At 43.1% G+C, this 16,224-nt stretch overlaps 1 protein-coding gene across 2 annotated transcripts in view; it reads left to right on the forward strand.

Annotated features, from left to right (window-relative positions):
* The window catches only part of phf10 (PHD finger protein 10), a 54,564-nt gene extending 49,285 nt beyond the window's left edge, over positions 1-5,279 (forward strand). For both annotated transcript variants that reach the window (XM_060925533.1, XM_060925534.1), the window contains 3 exons: positions 1,897-2,005; positions 2,427-2,615; positions 4,979-5,279. In XM_060925533.1, the coding sequence (XP_060781516.1) occupies positions 1,897-2,005; positions 2,427-2,615; positions 4,979-5,073 (393 nt within the window). In that variant the 3' untranslated portion in view covers positions 5,074-5,279. The remainder of the gene's footprint in view (positions 1-1,896; positions 2,006-2,426; positions 2,616-4,978) is intronic.
* The last annotated feature ends 10,945 nt before the right edge of the window (positions 5,280-16,224 follow it).

A 16,224-nucleotide genomic window follows, 5' to 3' on the forward strand; every position in this document is an offset into this window, starting at 1 on the left:
CCCCGCTGGCTGAAAGGCCCAAAGGGGGATTGTCATGGTGATGTCCATCCGTCCCGGGAAGGGTATTCACCTTCTGAAATCAACTCCTCTCACAATTTTTGGAGGAATTTCACGAAACTTGACAGGATTCTTTGTTATATGTCGGTAATATGTGTATTTCAATTTCGTTCAATTCAGTCACATTTTACCAGAGTTATGGCATAGTTGCCAGTGGGGGATATTGTGCTCTCAGAGCACTCTTGTTTACTTCTCAGATTGAAGATTTATTGAAATAAAGGATCATGGTATTGCTGAGGAGTGATAAACAAAACAGAAGCTCTGGTCTTAGGCCCTGTCCACACGGCAACAGATTCAGGTGAATCCGATTAAAATTTTTTATCATTTCAGCCTGGCGTCCACACGGCACCGGCGTTTTGGATGCCCCAAAACAATATTTTTTGAGAACGGTTTCCAGAGTGGAAAAATCTGGCAACAGTGCCGTTGTGAAGTCGTCTGGATGAGTAGAATGGATTTGTTTACGATGACGTCACAACCACATGACTAGAACAAGCAGCACTCTTGCGCGCATCATTCGTAACAGCAACAATGGCGGACCCCAGAGTAGTAGTAGTTCAGTGCCGGGTGGTAGAAGAAGGGGTTTATGCGCATGCGTCTACTTCTATTGTTCTGGTGTCTCCGATGGGACCGTCTTACAGCGCACGTAGAGGTGTGGCATGTGTATTGCATCATTTTCAGCAAGCGTTGCGTTGCCATATGTACCTGATATTTTACTGATCCGTTGCCCATGTGGACGCGATATATATATTAGTGCTGTCAAGCAATTAAAATATTTAATCGCGATTAATGTCGCGACTGTCATAGTTAACTCGCGATTAATCGCAATTTAATCGCACATTTTTGTCACATGAAAAACCATCGTAATTCTCTTATCAGCATAAAGTGAATGGGCTTGCTCACCGTTCGAACTACGGGGGTACTCGGGGGATCCGAGATCCCCTGAAACAGACATGAGATCCCTTGAAAACATGATTTGGGAAATGTTGGGGGGTCTCTAAAATATTGTCAAAATGATGTTTATTGACATAGCAATCGTGTGTAACGGGAAGCATTTGCATATCCGAAGTGAGCGCGCGATGGAGAGCCGCGCTCTGAAACAAGCGCAAGCACCCCCCCAAGAGAATAAAGGGACCCCCCGAAAATATCGGCATAGTTCGAACACTGGTTGTACCAATGGTTTTTTTTTTTATTGCAGAGCGTAACACGTCTTGTCACATCCACTGCAAAGTGGGGCTGGAGCCACCGATGGGAAAACGAAACCTTAGCCGAGCACCGTGGCTCTTCGGGGGAGGGCAGAGGACTCTGGCTGTGCAGGGCGAGGCATCATGTCACAGAGCGTTAATCTCGCGATAAAAAAATTATCGCCGTTAAAATTGAGTCAAGTTAACGCGTTAATAACGCGACATTTTTGACAGCACTAATATATAATTTTTTTTATCCGCTAAAAAAAAATCTTGTTGTCGTGTGGATGTAGCCTTAATTACATGCTGCATTTATTTAATTTGTACAAAAGTACAAATACAACATACTTGCTACTTTGAGGACGCAGACGATACAGCTATACTGTGAGGGAGAAGTGCTGTATTATGTAATTTGATGCTATTGAGATCATATCGTGTTTATCTGACTGACGCACTGTTTCATTGAAAATGTTACACATACAGTATTGTGCTGTTAACTTTGCTGTACTTTATTTAAAACTTTTGGTCTTGACTGAAGACCTGAAATTGAGTTGTATTTAGTATGTTGGTGTGTAAGGCCCATGACCACAGAGTCTTATGGGGAATTGTAGGACCTTTCGGTTGCCATGGCTTTTATAGCATTGCTCTGCCCTTGCAGCCTAAGGTCATTCCCAATGCTATATGTGGCATATGCCAGAAGGGTAAGGAGTCCAACAAGAAGGGCAAACCGGAGGCACTCATCCACTGCTCTCAATGCCAGAACAGCGGTAAGTAAATACTTCAACTGTGATTTTTCTTTGAGATTTATTTAACCAAAAAAAAAAAAACCTAAAATGGCACAATACAGCATTTTTACATAAAGAGGTTCTGAGAGCCATGGGCAGTGAACCAATGATATTTGATTTTTTAAATAGTAGTTTCATAATAGGGTTTTCAAATTTAAACTTTTTTTTTGTTAAATTATTATTTCAGAGTAATAAAGAAATACGAATAATTGATATTTAGATTTATTTAGTTCATTTATGATTGACGACTTTTTGCACTTGCCTATATTATTGATTAGTTTAAAAGCTTTACATTAGACTTTTATTTTAAATCTCTAAAAGCACAAAATGGGAGGTGACCATCTGTTTACATCCTGCTCTTCTCAATCACTGGTCACTTACGTTGAGGTGTGCACGTGCGCAGGTCACCCGTCGTGTTTGGACATTAGCGCAGAGCTGGTGGCGCTGATAAAGACCTACCCGTGGCAGTGTATGGAGTGTAAAACTTGCATGGTGTGTGAGCAGCCCCATCACGAGGAGGAAATGATGTTCTGTGATAAATGCGACCGTGGTTTCCATACGTTCTGCGTGGGAATGGACTCCATTCCCTTGGGTAAGTTATTCCCACTGATTTGGTTTGTTGACTGAGGAATTTGTGCATATGACTCACTTTTGAAACTTGTAATAATAAGAGTATAGAATTGCACATGCTGCACTTGTGGCTACAGTCCAGAGCACCGTACCGTTAGACCAGGGGTGGGCAATTATTTTTTCCATGGGGCCACATGAGAAACAGAAAATTTAGTGGAGGGCCAGACCAAAAGGCTGAACTTTAAATTCTGCATAATATTAATTGTATTTCTTTATATAAAGCAATAAATATCATTGTCTTTACAAGCTGCTAAGACTGGTGAGAGTATGGGGAAAAAACGAGGTTGCCTTACAAAAAATGTCATTTATTCAATCAAACTTCCCAAAACAATGGTTAACAAAATGTGAACGTTTGTACCTTTTTTTTTCCAGTCACATTCACCCCAAAACACAATAAAGACATCACAATATTGTCTTTCTACTCCAAATATCAAGCAAGATACATCATATAATAATGATGCCCACATTTGTAGTCTAATCACCTCATTTGGTGTTTTTCGGATCTGCTCTCCGCAAACTAAACACACGGCTTTATCTCTGACTTCAGTAAATAAATACTTAGCAGTCCATGTTTTGTTGAAAGCCCTGCATTCGGCATCTACCTTTCTTCTTTTTGCGGACATTTTGGGGGCGAAAGTTTTCTTGTGACCTGCTTGCAACAACGTCGATTCGGTGTAGGTATCAGATCTACAGTTCGGCTCGGGGTCCGGCGCCTGCTGGTGACGTCATACTATGTGATTGGCTGGACCGTTTGAAGGATGACGTACAAGTTTGTGGTTGGTCTGGACAAATTACGGAAGTAGTTATCGCGGGATTAGGTTTCGTGGGATTTCATGTCATGTTCATGTCGCGCGCATTAGGGGTGGGTATTGCCAAGGACCTCACGATACGATACGCATCACGATACTTGAGTCACGATACGATACTGCGATATATTGCGATATTCTACATAGATCACTGAAAAATGTAAACGCATTATGCATCTTAAAATCCGAGTTCTATGTACATCAGATGATAGTGATAATTCATGGGACAAACTGAGTCAAAACAATGTAATTCTAATTATCCATGCCATTTTATTGTAACTATACAAGCGCAAGTTACAACATATTTGCAGGAACAACACACTCTCTGGAACACATTGAAAAGTGCAGTGGGCATCTTGGTCTCCCTGAGCACAATTATGAAACAAAGTGCAGTGTGGGTCAGTGTCCACACACTGAAACTGAACTGAAACCTCAGTGAATCACGTTTCTTCTGAACTTAGAGTAAATACTCAAAATAAAATGCAGTGTCTCACACACACTAAAATTGAAAATGCAAAATAAAGTGCAGCTTCTTGCCTTTGGCCTTAAATGACAAATTTAAGTTCACAGTTACAGTAAGTCACACATCACTGAAGTAGACGGGAGGACTTTGGCGCTGTCCAGTGTAGTTTGCTTCGGGTTGGGTTTCGGTGGCTCCGGCTGAGCTAATATGTCGGGGTGGTGTCGTGCTAAGTAAGTTCGCAAGTTTGTTGTGTTACCTGAATATCTAATTGGAGCGAAACAGGTTTTGCAGAGTGCATACTCTTTGTCCAGCTCACTGTTTTTTTTTTTTTTTTTTTTCTCCTTTCCTTTGGAATCCAAAGTGCCTCCAAACATCTGCCTTAAAGTTCGGCGGCGTCTCTAGGTTTACGTTAACAGCCATGCTTGCTTTTTTTTTTTTTTTTCCTCACTGCAACCACCGGGAAAAAAAGAGAAGACGAAGAGTGCCTTGCAGTGAGGTAGCGGCACAGCGACACCTTGCGGAGCAGCGATGCGGAAGTCGTACTGGATTTACAACCTGTCTGAAACATGATTTATTATTTGAAAAAATATCGATATTCAAATTTTGAGTATCGATATTGAATCGGAAGACAAAGTATCGCGATATATCGCCGTATCGATAATTTTGCCCACCCCTAGCGCGCATTGCGTTTTTGTTGAACACAACTTCAAAATAAAAGCAATGCACATTCAGTCCATGCATGAGGTAAAATTAGAAAATACGTTTATTTTGTAATTTCTAATTAACCTTACGCGGGCCGGTCAGAATGAACCAAAGGGCCAGATGCGGCCCGCGGGCCGTAAAATGCCCAGGTCTGTGTTAGAACAATATTTAGCTTTTTTATTTGTTGCTGATTCTGATCAGGATTTCAGTTCAATCCTTACACACCATTCTGTGATCTTCAGCTGATTTTGCTGTAGAGCAGCTTTCAGGGTTTTGTTGTGGAAGTGATGAATGTCCAGGGTGGGTTGGTTGGTTGTTGCCTAAAGTTAATTGTGTTCTGTATTTTTATTCTAGGATGCTGGGTTTGTGATTGCTGCCACAAGGACTTTTCATCACCTAAGAAAAAGCTCACTGGCAAAACGCCAAAAAAATCCAATAAGATTAAGTAATATGTCAACCAGGTGCTGTGTGTGTGTGTGTGTTGGATTTTGGCAATTATTTCTGTGGTTTTTTTTTTTAAACTGGAAGTAACCATGCAATCGTTTGTTTGTGTGTGTGGTGTGTGTCCCCTCCCCCCAATTCCTTATTTGGTATTCTTATGAACCACTTAGCTGTTTTGTTTTTTACTTTTTGTAAAATAAAGTGCAAAATGTCAGTGTTGTTGCTCTCCCTTCACTCTCGTCAGATATACTGAGCTGTTCACTGAATATTATTACTCATCGTAAGCGAAAGGTACCAAATTGCAGGTCAGTGAAATAAAGGACGCAATGAAAGTCTGCTGTTGGTTACCATCTTGTGTATGCACTTTCAGAGAGCTGCACTTGATAACCCCCCAGTTTAAAGGCTTTGACTAAGCTCAGCAGTGATGGCCACAGTCCCTGTAATTATTTATGTTCGATTTCCTTTTGAAAATTTGCCTCTGTGAAATGTATCTGTGAAGATACTCAGTCATCCAGGTACATAGTAATCTGTGGTTGGTAGAAGAGAGCAACTGGACTTGCTTGAAAAGTCTTGAAGACGTTTCGCCTCTCGTCCGAAAGGCATCCTGAGTTCTGTCTGTCTAATAGGGAGTATCAAGTATTTATCCTCTCATGGATCATCATAGAATCTGAATCAGAATGCTGATGGCTGCATTGTAGGTGGCTGATAGATGTCATAGACCCCCACCTCTGTTCAGTGATGGTCGTTCCAGGTTGACAAAAATGAACGATCCTCTCTGGCTAAGATGTCTGCCAGTTTTCTGGAAGTCCTGTCATACTCCCGCACCAGTCGAAGGGAACTCATCCCAAAGTGCGTACAAACATATCTGTGAAGAATCTCAGTCATCCAGGTACATAGTAATCTGTGGTTGGTAGAAGAGAGCAACTGGACTTGCTTGAAAAGTCTTGAAGACGTTTCGCCTACAATGCAGCCATCAGCATTCTGATTCGGATTCTATGATGATCCATGAGAGGATAAATACTGGATACTCCCTATTAGTCAGACAGAACTGAGGATGCCTTTCGGACGAGAGGCGAAATGTCTTCAAGACTTTTCAAGCAAGTCCAGTTGCTCTCTTCTACCAACCACAGATTCCTCTGTGAAATGCTTAAAAGCTAGACGGCTTTTCGATTTCATAAAAATCGGTGAAATTTAGTTCCCTCTGAAATTGTGACATGTTTATTTCTGTAATATCTTTATTAAAAACAGGCCATTCTGTGGCTGGGAAGTTATTTAATTTGAGGGGATCCCGAGCAAATAACGTGCATGAAGTTACTCGCTTCGTGCAGTCAAGCAGACAGAGGAAGTCCGTGTGCATATGCGCAGGTTTACTTTGACCTGCTCTGACAGTTACATCATTCTGTCACTAAACGAACAGCTGATTACACCGAGGTGCTCGCTGACCACTGATATTTATTAGTTTGGTCCTGCGTGTCTTTTCTTCTCACTTTCTGTTACTGTAGTCGGTCTTTCACATTTCATTCGCACAGACTCATCCCCCCCCGTTATGAATTTGTATCCCACAATGTCTTGTGCATTGGGGAAAGCCCACCACATGATGCATGATGCATCTTGTTTTGCATCTAATGGCCCTTTTCCACTACCCTTTATCAGCTCACTTCAGCCCGACACGGCTCGCGTTTCGACTACCAAAAACCAGCACGACTCAGCTCGTTTCAGCCCTGCTTAGCCCCTAAAACTCGCACCGTTTTGGAGTGGGGCTGAAGCGAGCCAAAGCGAGCCGAGTGAGGCTGGGGGCGTGAGCAGACACTCCCCTGTGCACTGATTGGTGAGGAGGAGTGTCCTCACATGCCCACACACGCCCCGCGAGCGCGCTGGGATCTGTAAACACCGTAAACCCGGAAGGAGAAGAATTACAAATTACGAGAATTTCTGAAGCCTTATGCGCCTCGCCTCATCTGTACGCTCTTGCCAGTATCTGTCCGCGTTGTCGATGACAACAAGCCACAGCACCAAGACCAGCAACACTAACGACTCCATGTCCTCCATGTTTATTGTTTACTATCCGGGTCGTGAGACTACCGCTTAAAAGCTCACTGATGTCACTGTTTGCGCTGCTTAACGACATCACGTGACGTCCACCCACTTTCGCTAACTCCACCCAATGTGTCCACCCACTTCCAGCCAGCACGGTTCAGCGCGGTGGTAGTCGAAATGCAACTCCAACAGCCCCGCTCAGCCCGACTCAGCCGCGTTTGTAGTGGAAAAGCGGCAATAGTGAAGCAAAAAAAAAAAAAAAAGCTGGGAATTTAGGTCCACATGGCCCTAAATTCATTAATTGTTCTGTTAAAAAAAAAAATCATAAAATTGGAAATCTCTGATTGGAATTCAGTAGCTTTCGGTCCACTAAACAAAAATAACTGGTGAAGTTTGTTTGTATAGCGCTTTTAACAATAGACATCATCCCAAAGCAGCTTTACAGAATCTGAATGACCCAAGACATGAGCCAATTTTATCCCTAATCTATCCCCAATGAGCAAGCCTGTGGCGACGGTGCCAAGGAAAAACTCCCTCAGACGACACGAGGAAGAAATCTCGAGAGGAACCGGACTCAAAAGGGAACCCATTCTCACCTGGACAGCAACAGACAACATGACTATAACTAATGGTTTTAACATGAAGTCAGTTTTGTTGATGTCATAACTCTTCACTAATGGAAACCCGAGTGCAAAACTGCAGTCCCAAAGCTAGCAAGCCAGCTGTAGTCCTCAGCCACAAAAGCATTACTGTAAGTGTCCAGAGTGTCTTCCATGTGTGACTTTCAACTGTCCATATGGGGCCGTCCTCCACAGGAGCAACGTGATGAGACTCCAACCAGATGTAGGGCTTCAGGATGGATCAGGCAGGTCTGAGGAGCAGAAGAGGTCAGCACCTCAATCCCAGGATTGACATGTAACTCAGAGGGACAGATTGGAGGGGGGAGAGAAAACACAGGTAGGTTAAGTATGCCTAATGTCACCTGGATAAGTAGGAACGGTGTACATATTGCACTGAGTACAAGCAGGGACTCCGGCAAAACTAACTATGACAGCATAACTAAAAGGAGAGCGCCAGAAGGTAACACAGGCATGAGGGAGCCCCGGGACATAAAGCAGCAGCCACTACACCATCAACAAACTCAAGCGAGTCGGGACTGACAGCATCCATACATCCCAATTTACCAAAACACTCTGTCTGAGGACTCTCCAGATCTACACCTTTACCTCATAAACACCATTAACAAAAGGCTTGACTAAACATATGTTTTCAGCCTAGACGTAAATGCTGAGACTGTGTCTGATTCCCGAACATTACTTGGAAGGCTGATCTATAACTGTGGAGCTTTGTAAGAAAACTGGGTGTCGGGGAAATTCTTTTTATGACCTATACTTGAAAAATCTGAAAGGCAGTACAGCTTTAAATACATGGCTTCTTACAAGGATGATTATGATTATGGGCGGCATGGTGGTGTAGTGGTTAGCACTGTCGCCTCACAGCAAGAAGGTCCGGGTTCGAGCCTTGTGGCCAGCGAGGGCCTTTCTATGCGGAGTTTGCATGTTCTCCCCGTGTCCGCGTGGGTTTCCTCCGGGTGCTCCGGTTTCCCCCACAGTCCAAAGACATGCAGGTTAGGTTAACTGGTGACTCTAAATTGACCGTAGGTGTGAATGTGAGTGTGAATGGTTGTCTATGTGTCAGCCCTGTGATGACCTGGCGACTTGTCCAGGGTGTACCCCGCCTTTCGCCCGTAGTCAGCTGGGATAGGCTCCAGCTTGCCTGCGACCCTGTAGAACAGGATAAAGCGGCTAGAGATAATGAGATTATTATTATTATTATTATTATTATTTTCCCCTTGACATTCTCTCTCAATGATGCACTGTGATTCTGATGAAGGGCCACGAGATGGAGACAGAGCACCTTTTAATAATCCTGGCTCTATATTTATTTATTTTTGGTACAAACCAGGATTTCTCTCTTGATGCTTGAAGAAGTTCATCAGCTCCTTTTCATATATCCGAATGAATTTTTGTTCACTACAATAATTTATCATGTCTATAAAAACCTTGTGAAGTCTTTTCTGTAGATTTCCAGTTAATGCAAATTCACTCAAATATTTCGTGATGCAACTGTTTCATTGGCTTTTTGTTTCATCTCATCTCATTATCTCTAGCCGCTTTATCCTGTTCTACAGGGTCGCAGGCAAGCTGGAGCCTATCCCAGCTGACTACGGGCGAAAGGTGGGGTACACCCTGGACAAGTCGCCAGGTCATCACAGGGCTGACACATAGACACAGACAACCATTCACACTCACATTCACACCTACGGTCAATTTAGAGTCACCAGTTAACCTAACCTGCATGTCTTTGGACTGTGGGGGAAACCGGAGCACCCGGAGGAAACCCACGCGGACACGGGGAGAACATGCAAACTCCACACAGAAAGGCCCTCGCCGGCCACGGGGCTCGAACCCGGACCTTCTTGCTGTGAGGCGACAGCGCTAACCACTACGCCACCATGCCGCCCGGCTTTTTGTTCGTGGTGCAATATCACATTGTAATAATAATGGAATAAGCAGAATTTAGATTTAGATACAGTACAACATACTCTCAGGATATTAAAATACACACTGATTGGTGTATAATAATTTCAGCATAATGTGCAATTCATGTTAACCCCTTAAAGAGCACTAGATTATATAACCTAGGTGTGTGTAGTAATAGTACCATTTACCTCTTTGTAATTTTCTGTATTTTTTTTTTTTAAAGAATGAAATAGATGCATTTTTTAAAATAGCCATAGGTGATTTTACGAATTGGCTACTTTTAAGCATTAGTTCTACTTTTTGCTTGAGTGTCCAAAAGTTGTACAGCTGCACAGTAGATAAATTATTCAGCAGCTACCCTTCTAGAATCTGAAATCCCATTACAAGCTTGAAATTAAAGCTTTCCCTTTTCCCTGCATGCCGGAGTGGAACAGCGGATTTGTGGAACAGCAGTAGTTCCCTCTGCTCCGTTTTCATGCTCGATAAACGAAGCAGCAGTTAGGCTGTAACGACGGCCCTCGTGTCTAGTTAAACCTTGGACTCTGAGCTCCAGCACCTGCTTCACACCTGTTGCTGCTACACAATGAGAATTCCCCTGCCTCTTTATTAGTGACCCAAGATCAAACACTTTCAAATCCGTGTTAAACAAAGATGTAGAAGGTGTTGTAAAAGAAAGCTACTGAATACATAACTGCTAAAGGTTTGAAGTTTCTTGAGATAAGTCAGATCAGATGATAAGTCTTGTGTAAATGTGTGTGGTGGTTTTGGACAAGAACAACTTGAGGTTCTCAAAATTCTCTGAGTCGCTTGTTGTTGCCAGTTTGGAGCACAGATTTTGAAGGGATCCTCCAGTGGATTTACTCTTAAACTTACACTACCGTTCAAAAGTTTGGGATCACTTTGAAATGTCCTTATTTTTGAAAGAAAAGCACTGTTCTTTTCAATGAAGATCACTTTAAACTAATCAGAAATGCACTCTATACATTGCTAATGTGGTAAATGACTATTCTAGCTGCAAATGTGTGGTTTTTGGTGCAATATCTCCATAGGTGTATAGAGGCCCATTTCCAGCAACTCTCACTCCAGTGTTCTAATGGTACAATGTGTTTGCTCATTGCCTCAGAAGGCTAATGGATGATTAGAAAACCCTTGTACAATCATGTTAGCACAGCTGCAAACAGTTGAGCTCTTTAGAGAAGCTATAAAACTGACCTTCCTTTGAGCAGATTGAGTTTCTGGAGCATCACATTTGTGGGGTCGATTAAATGCTCAAAATGGCCAGAAAAATGTCTTGACTATATTTTCTATTCATTTTACAACTTATGGTGGTAAATAAAAGTGTGACTTTTCATGGAAAACACAAAATTGTCTGGGTGACCCCAAACTTTTGAACGGTAGTGTATGTTAAGTAAAAGTATTCATTGATTTCAACGGTCAAACATTCATTTTCAGAGACCAAATAGTCCATCCGTTATCTGTAGCCGCTTATCCTGTTCTACAGGATCGCAGGCGAGCTGGAGCCTATCCCAGCTGACTATGGGCGAGAGGCAGGGTACACCCTGGACAAGTCGCCAGGTCATTGCAGGGCTGACACATAGACAACCATTCACGCTCACACCTACGGTCAAGTTAGAGCCACCAGTTAGCCTAACCTGCATGCCTTTGGGGGAAACCGGAGCACCCGGAGGAAACCCACGCAGACATGGGGAGAACATACAAACTCCACACAGAAAGGCCCTTGCCGGCCACGGGGCTTGAACCCAGGACCTTCTTGCTGTGAGGCGACAGTGCTAACCACTACACCACTGTGCCGCTGGAGACCAAATAGTGTTCTAGAAAAATAGATTTTTACTAAGATACTCAACAGGCCTCTTGTGGAAATGACGTATGCAATGATGTGGCTTAGTGGAAGGTTGGAGCAACTCGACTCTTTATATCCTCTGCTTACATTGTGGTTTTGTTAGTTTTACAAGTATTTTTACTGAATTTATAGGTTTTAAATAAGTAAAGTATGCATCGTTGCACAGCATATAAATGCCACAATGATGCTAAAAAGAAGGACGAGAAGATATCTTTTCAGCATTTACCTGGCCAGTGTCATCCGGCTATTCGCAAGAAATGGTTTCATGCCATCGGAAGACCTCAAAAAAAATCTGCCTGTTGTGCCCTACATTTGTTGGCTCTGAACATTTTGAATCATCCTGTTTTGGTGAACTGATGGAATTAAAAGCAAGATTAATGGGGGCTTCCAGAATAAAAAGAAAGAAAAGACGATGCCGTGCCAACAATATTTGCCCATTGTTCAGCTCCAAAAGTCCACTGATGCAGTGTTGAGCGGCAACAGAGACACCACTGGGAGGTTAGTTTCGACTTTGTTGTACCGTGATTCTTTGCAGTATACAAGGACGGATCCAGCCCAAGAATCTGACAGATGCACATTTGCAGAAATATTTTCACTTATTTTACCAGATCGCTATGGATTTTCAAGGGGGTGTAGAGCATGCCAAGCACTTTCTGAAGATGTCCGCTATGATCGCGGCTTGGCTGTTGGTTGAGTGTGGCTATAGCCCATGTAGCCGGCTAGCGGTAAAGTAAACAAATGCCCCATAACCACATATGTGACCAAGTGATGCGCATATATTTCTGCACACGCATCGGTCTGGATCTATCCCTGGTATATTATTGATGTCGTACCTGGTGAATTGTAATCAGCATTTCGATGCGTTGTAGGCTCTTCAGCATATACTGGAAGAAAATATGGGTAACAGAGAAAACACCCACATTAAAGAACAATCACTGACAGATCAAGAGATGAAGCATTGGATTGAGCTTCAGGTACGGTCAACTATACTCCAGATAAGAGAATTACTCAATGTTTGCATGAAACTCATCTCATTCTCATTATCTCTAGCCGCTTTATCCTTCTACAGGGTCGCAGGCAAGCTGGAGCCTATCCCAGCTGACTACGGGCGAAAGGCGGGGTACACCCTGGACAAGTCGCCAGGTCATCACAGGGCTGACACACAGACAACCATTCACACTCATATTCACACCTACGGTCAATTTAGAGTCACCAGTTAACCTAACCTGCATGTCTTTAGACTGTGGGGGAAACCGGAGCACCTGGAGGAAACCCACGCGGACACGGGGAGAACATGCAAACTCCGCACAGAAAGGCCCTCGCCGGCCACAGGGCTCGAACCCGGACCTTCTTGCTGTGAGGCGACAGCGCTAACCACTACACAACCGTGCCACCCTTGCATGAAACTCACTCATTTGAAATTTCCGAACTTTTATTTCATGGTAGTTTCGTTTTCATTTATGTGCTAGGAATGTGGATTGACCGGAAAGAGGGATTTTGCTGTGCAAACAGATGAACCAGTCGGTGTTGAAATCCAGACAGAGACAACTGTCTTCGAAGACAAGATTATCCAGTGTTCTTTGTTGGGAGATGAAAGCGTCCCATTAGATGATTCGTTCAAACTCTACTAGCAAAACCATGATATAAGCAGAGAATATCAAGAGCCGAGTTGCTCCAAGCTTCCACTAAGCCACGTCATCACATATGTCACTTCTGCAGGAGGCCCATCTGATATTTTAATAAAAATAAATTTTTCTAGAACACTATTTGGTCTCTGAAAATGAATGAATGTTGAAATCAGTGAGTACTTTTACTTAAGTTTAAGAGTAAATCCACTGGAGGATCTCTTTTACCCCTTTTCCACCAAATCAGTTCCAGGGCTGGTTCACAACTCGTTCAACTTGCGAGCCAGCTGAGAACCAGTTTGCTTTTCCATAGCTCGCGGTGCTAAGCGGAGCCACGTCATTACGTCGCTGTATATGTCAGTTACGGCGCTGTATGCGTCAGTTACGGCGCTACGTTTACATAAACCTTGGCGCGAATATCAAAGCAAAAACAACATGGAAGAAGCAGCAGCGGCAACAACAATAATAATGGATGACCGCGTTTGTACAGCTGCTGCTTCTCGTCGCTTAAAAATGGCGATCTTTCGCGGTCTTGTTATTGTTGTTGGTCTTAACAACTCCACCCCCCTGCTGACGTAAGCGGTTCTTTCCTCTGGCCCAGCAGAGAGTTGGTGCTAGCCTGGAACCGGTTTTTCTTGCCACAGAGCCGGTTCTTTGTCAGTGGAAACAGAAAACCCGGTTCCAAACTAAGCACTGGCCCCGAACCAGCCCAGGAACTGCTTTGGTGGAAAAGGGGCATTTAAGGCTAGGAGGGGAAAAAAGTAAGCTTGATTTGTACTCTGAGATCATACCTGTACCAGTTTTCCTCCTCCCTCTCCTGTCCATCAAGGTCATGTTCTTACACCATGGGCTCTTGGTATTCATGGGTTCTTTCTCTCTCTGTGTGAAAGACATGTCAGTAGGGATATAGCTATTGGTGAGCAGTATATAATAATGTAAAGACTGGATATTCATCAGCTAATGTTTAGGATGCAGTTTACTAGATCAAAGCAAATCAACAGCTGAACTCTTAATTCTATGTTAAGACGATTACTCCTTCTCACAGGAAGCTTCAATGACCCTGAAGGATGTACCTGGTTGCAGCTGTAGTATGGCTCTACACAGTGTTTATCTCCCACTGGCCGAAAGGCCCAAAGGGGGATTATGTCGTGGCGATTTCCGTCTGTCCGTCTTGGGAAGGGTGCTCATCTTCTGAAATCAACTCCTCTCACAATTTTTGGAGGAATTTCACGAAACTTGGCAGGATTCTTTGATATACATCAGTAACATGCATATTGTCATTTTGTTCAATTGGGTCACATTTTACCAGAGTTACAGCCCTTGATTAACAAAATTATAATTTGACAATTTCATGAAGGTGTGCTTGCCTTCTGACATCAACTCCTCTCACAATTTTTGGACGAATTTCTTGAAACTTGACAAGAGGCATTGTTATATGTTGGTATTACACATATTTTGTTCAATTCGGTCACATTTTACCAGAGTTGTGGATCTTGATTAATAACCTTGTACCTTCATGATTTCATGATGGTATGCTTGCCTTCTGACATCAACTCCTCTCTCAATTTTTGGACGAATTTCTCGAAGCTTGGCAAAAGGCTTTGTTATATGACAGTTATACGCATATTGAAATTTCGTTTAATTTGAGCAAATTTGACCAGAGTTATGCCCTTGATTATTAACAAACTTGTACTTTGGCAATTTCATCAAGGTGTGCTTGCTTTCTGAAATCAACTTCCCTCACAATTTTTATCCCCCGCGGCTGAAAGGCCCAAAGGGGGATTGTCATGGCGATGTCCGTCCGTCCCGGGAAGAGTACTCACCTTCAGAAATCAACTCCTCTCACAATTTTTGGAGGAATTTCACAAACCTTGAGAAGATTCTTTTTTATATCGGTAAAACACATATTGCAATTTCGTTCAATTCAGTCGCATTTTTACCAGAATTATGGCATAGTTGCCAGCGGGGGATATTGTGCTCTCAGAGCACACTTGTTGTTAGTGTGAGTGCTTGAGCTCTGCAGTTTCACGGTCACCTGCAGATTTTCACTCTATCATGGCTATTAGCACAAGCCTCCAATCACTGTTTTTTTTTTGTTTGTTTCTTTGTTTTTCCTTCCTGGTAAAACAAAATGCACAGTGGGTAGAGCCTAATAATCCAGAGGTGCCAATGATCAGATGATATATAGTTGTCTGAAGTTATTTAGATGTTCCTGGCTTTTCCATCAGAAGCTCACTGCAGTCTTGTGAGTGAAGACAACATATGGACAATGCCCTGGCTTCCTGTTTTAATGCAGTGTTGTTCTGGCTGGGTGGACTCCTGGGAAGAGGAGCACTACCTTTGACCTCTGAGAGAACTCCTTTACTCTGGCCTGCAGTGAGAAGATGATGGGATCTACAGGAAGGGATGTAGCCAGCCATCTGTCTTTGGAAACGCGCTGCAATGCTGTAGGATCCCAGTGAAGTGACGTGAAAGCTGCCCTTTTACACACAGCAACAGTGCCTGACCGCATCATCCATTAGTTACTAAGGTCACAGTTTTCTGAAGGCTTTAAGCTTAAGAATCTGTTTAGGAGCCTTGTTATTTGGACCCATTTTTTAAATCCCTCTAGGTCACACGTGACCAGTTCCTCAGAGGAAGGTTAATCGTTTATCTTTATCCTCTGCTTTCTAATTTTTTTTTGTTTTCTGATCTGGTGTTTTTGTTCATGTTTGGGAGTGCAGCTCTTGTACGTTTTCACAATGAAGCGTTTGATTTTACCAGGGTTGCCCCCTACTACCTCCATTCCTAATGCAGGACAGCTGTGGAACCTCATTCCTGGACCTTTATGTGACGCTGTGGATGTAATTCAAGGAGCCATTATTTATGCACTCAGACCCATTTTTCTTGACAAAAGGAAGAGAGCCTGACGAAAATTGTCAGCAGCTATAAAATATCCAAGAATCCACCTGTTGATGTTCCGTTCTGTGTCTGTGATGTAATGTGGCAAACTTTCATCATGTGCGATCGGACATATAAATGAATGCTGTGCTAAGAGCAGAATGTGCGAGTGCTACTATTAAATATCAGATAATCTGCTGTGTCCAGTGTTTT

Source organism: Neoarius graeffei, chromosome 7, assembly GCF_027579695.1.
Source record: "Neoarius graeffei isolate fNeoGra1 chromosome 7, fNeoGra1.pri, whole genome shotgun sequence".
Classification (NCBI taxonomy): Eukaryota; Metazoa; Chordata; class Actinopteri; order Siluriformes; family Ariidae; genus Neoarius; species Neoarius graeffei.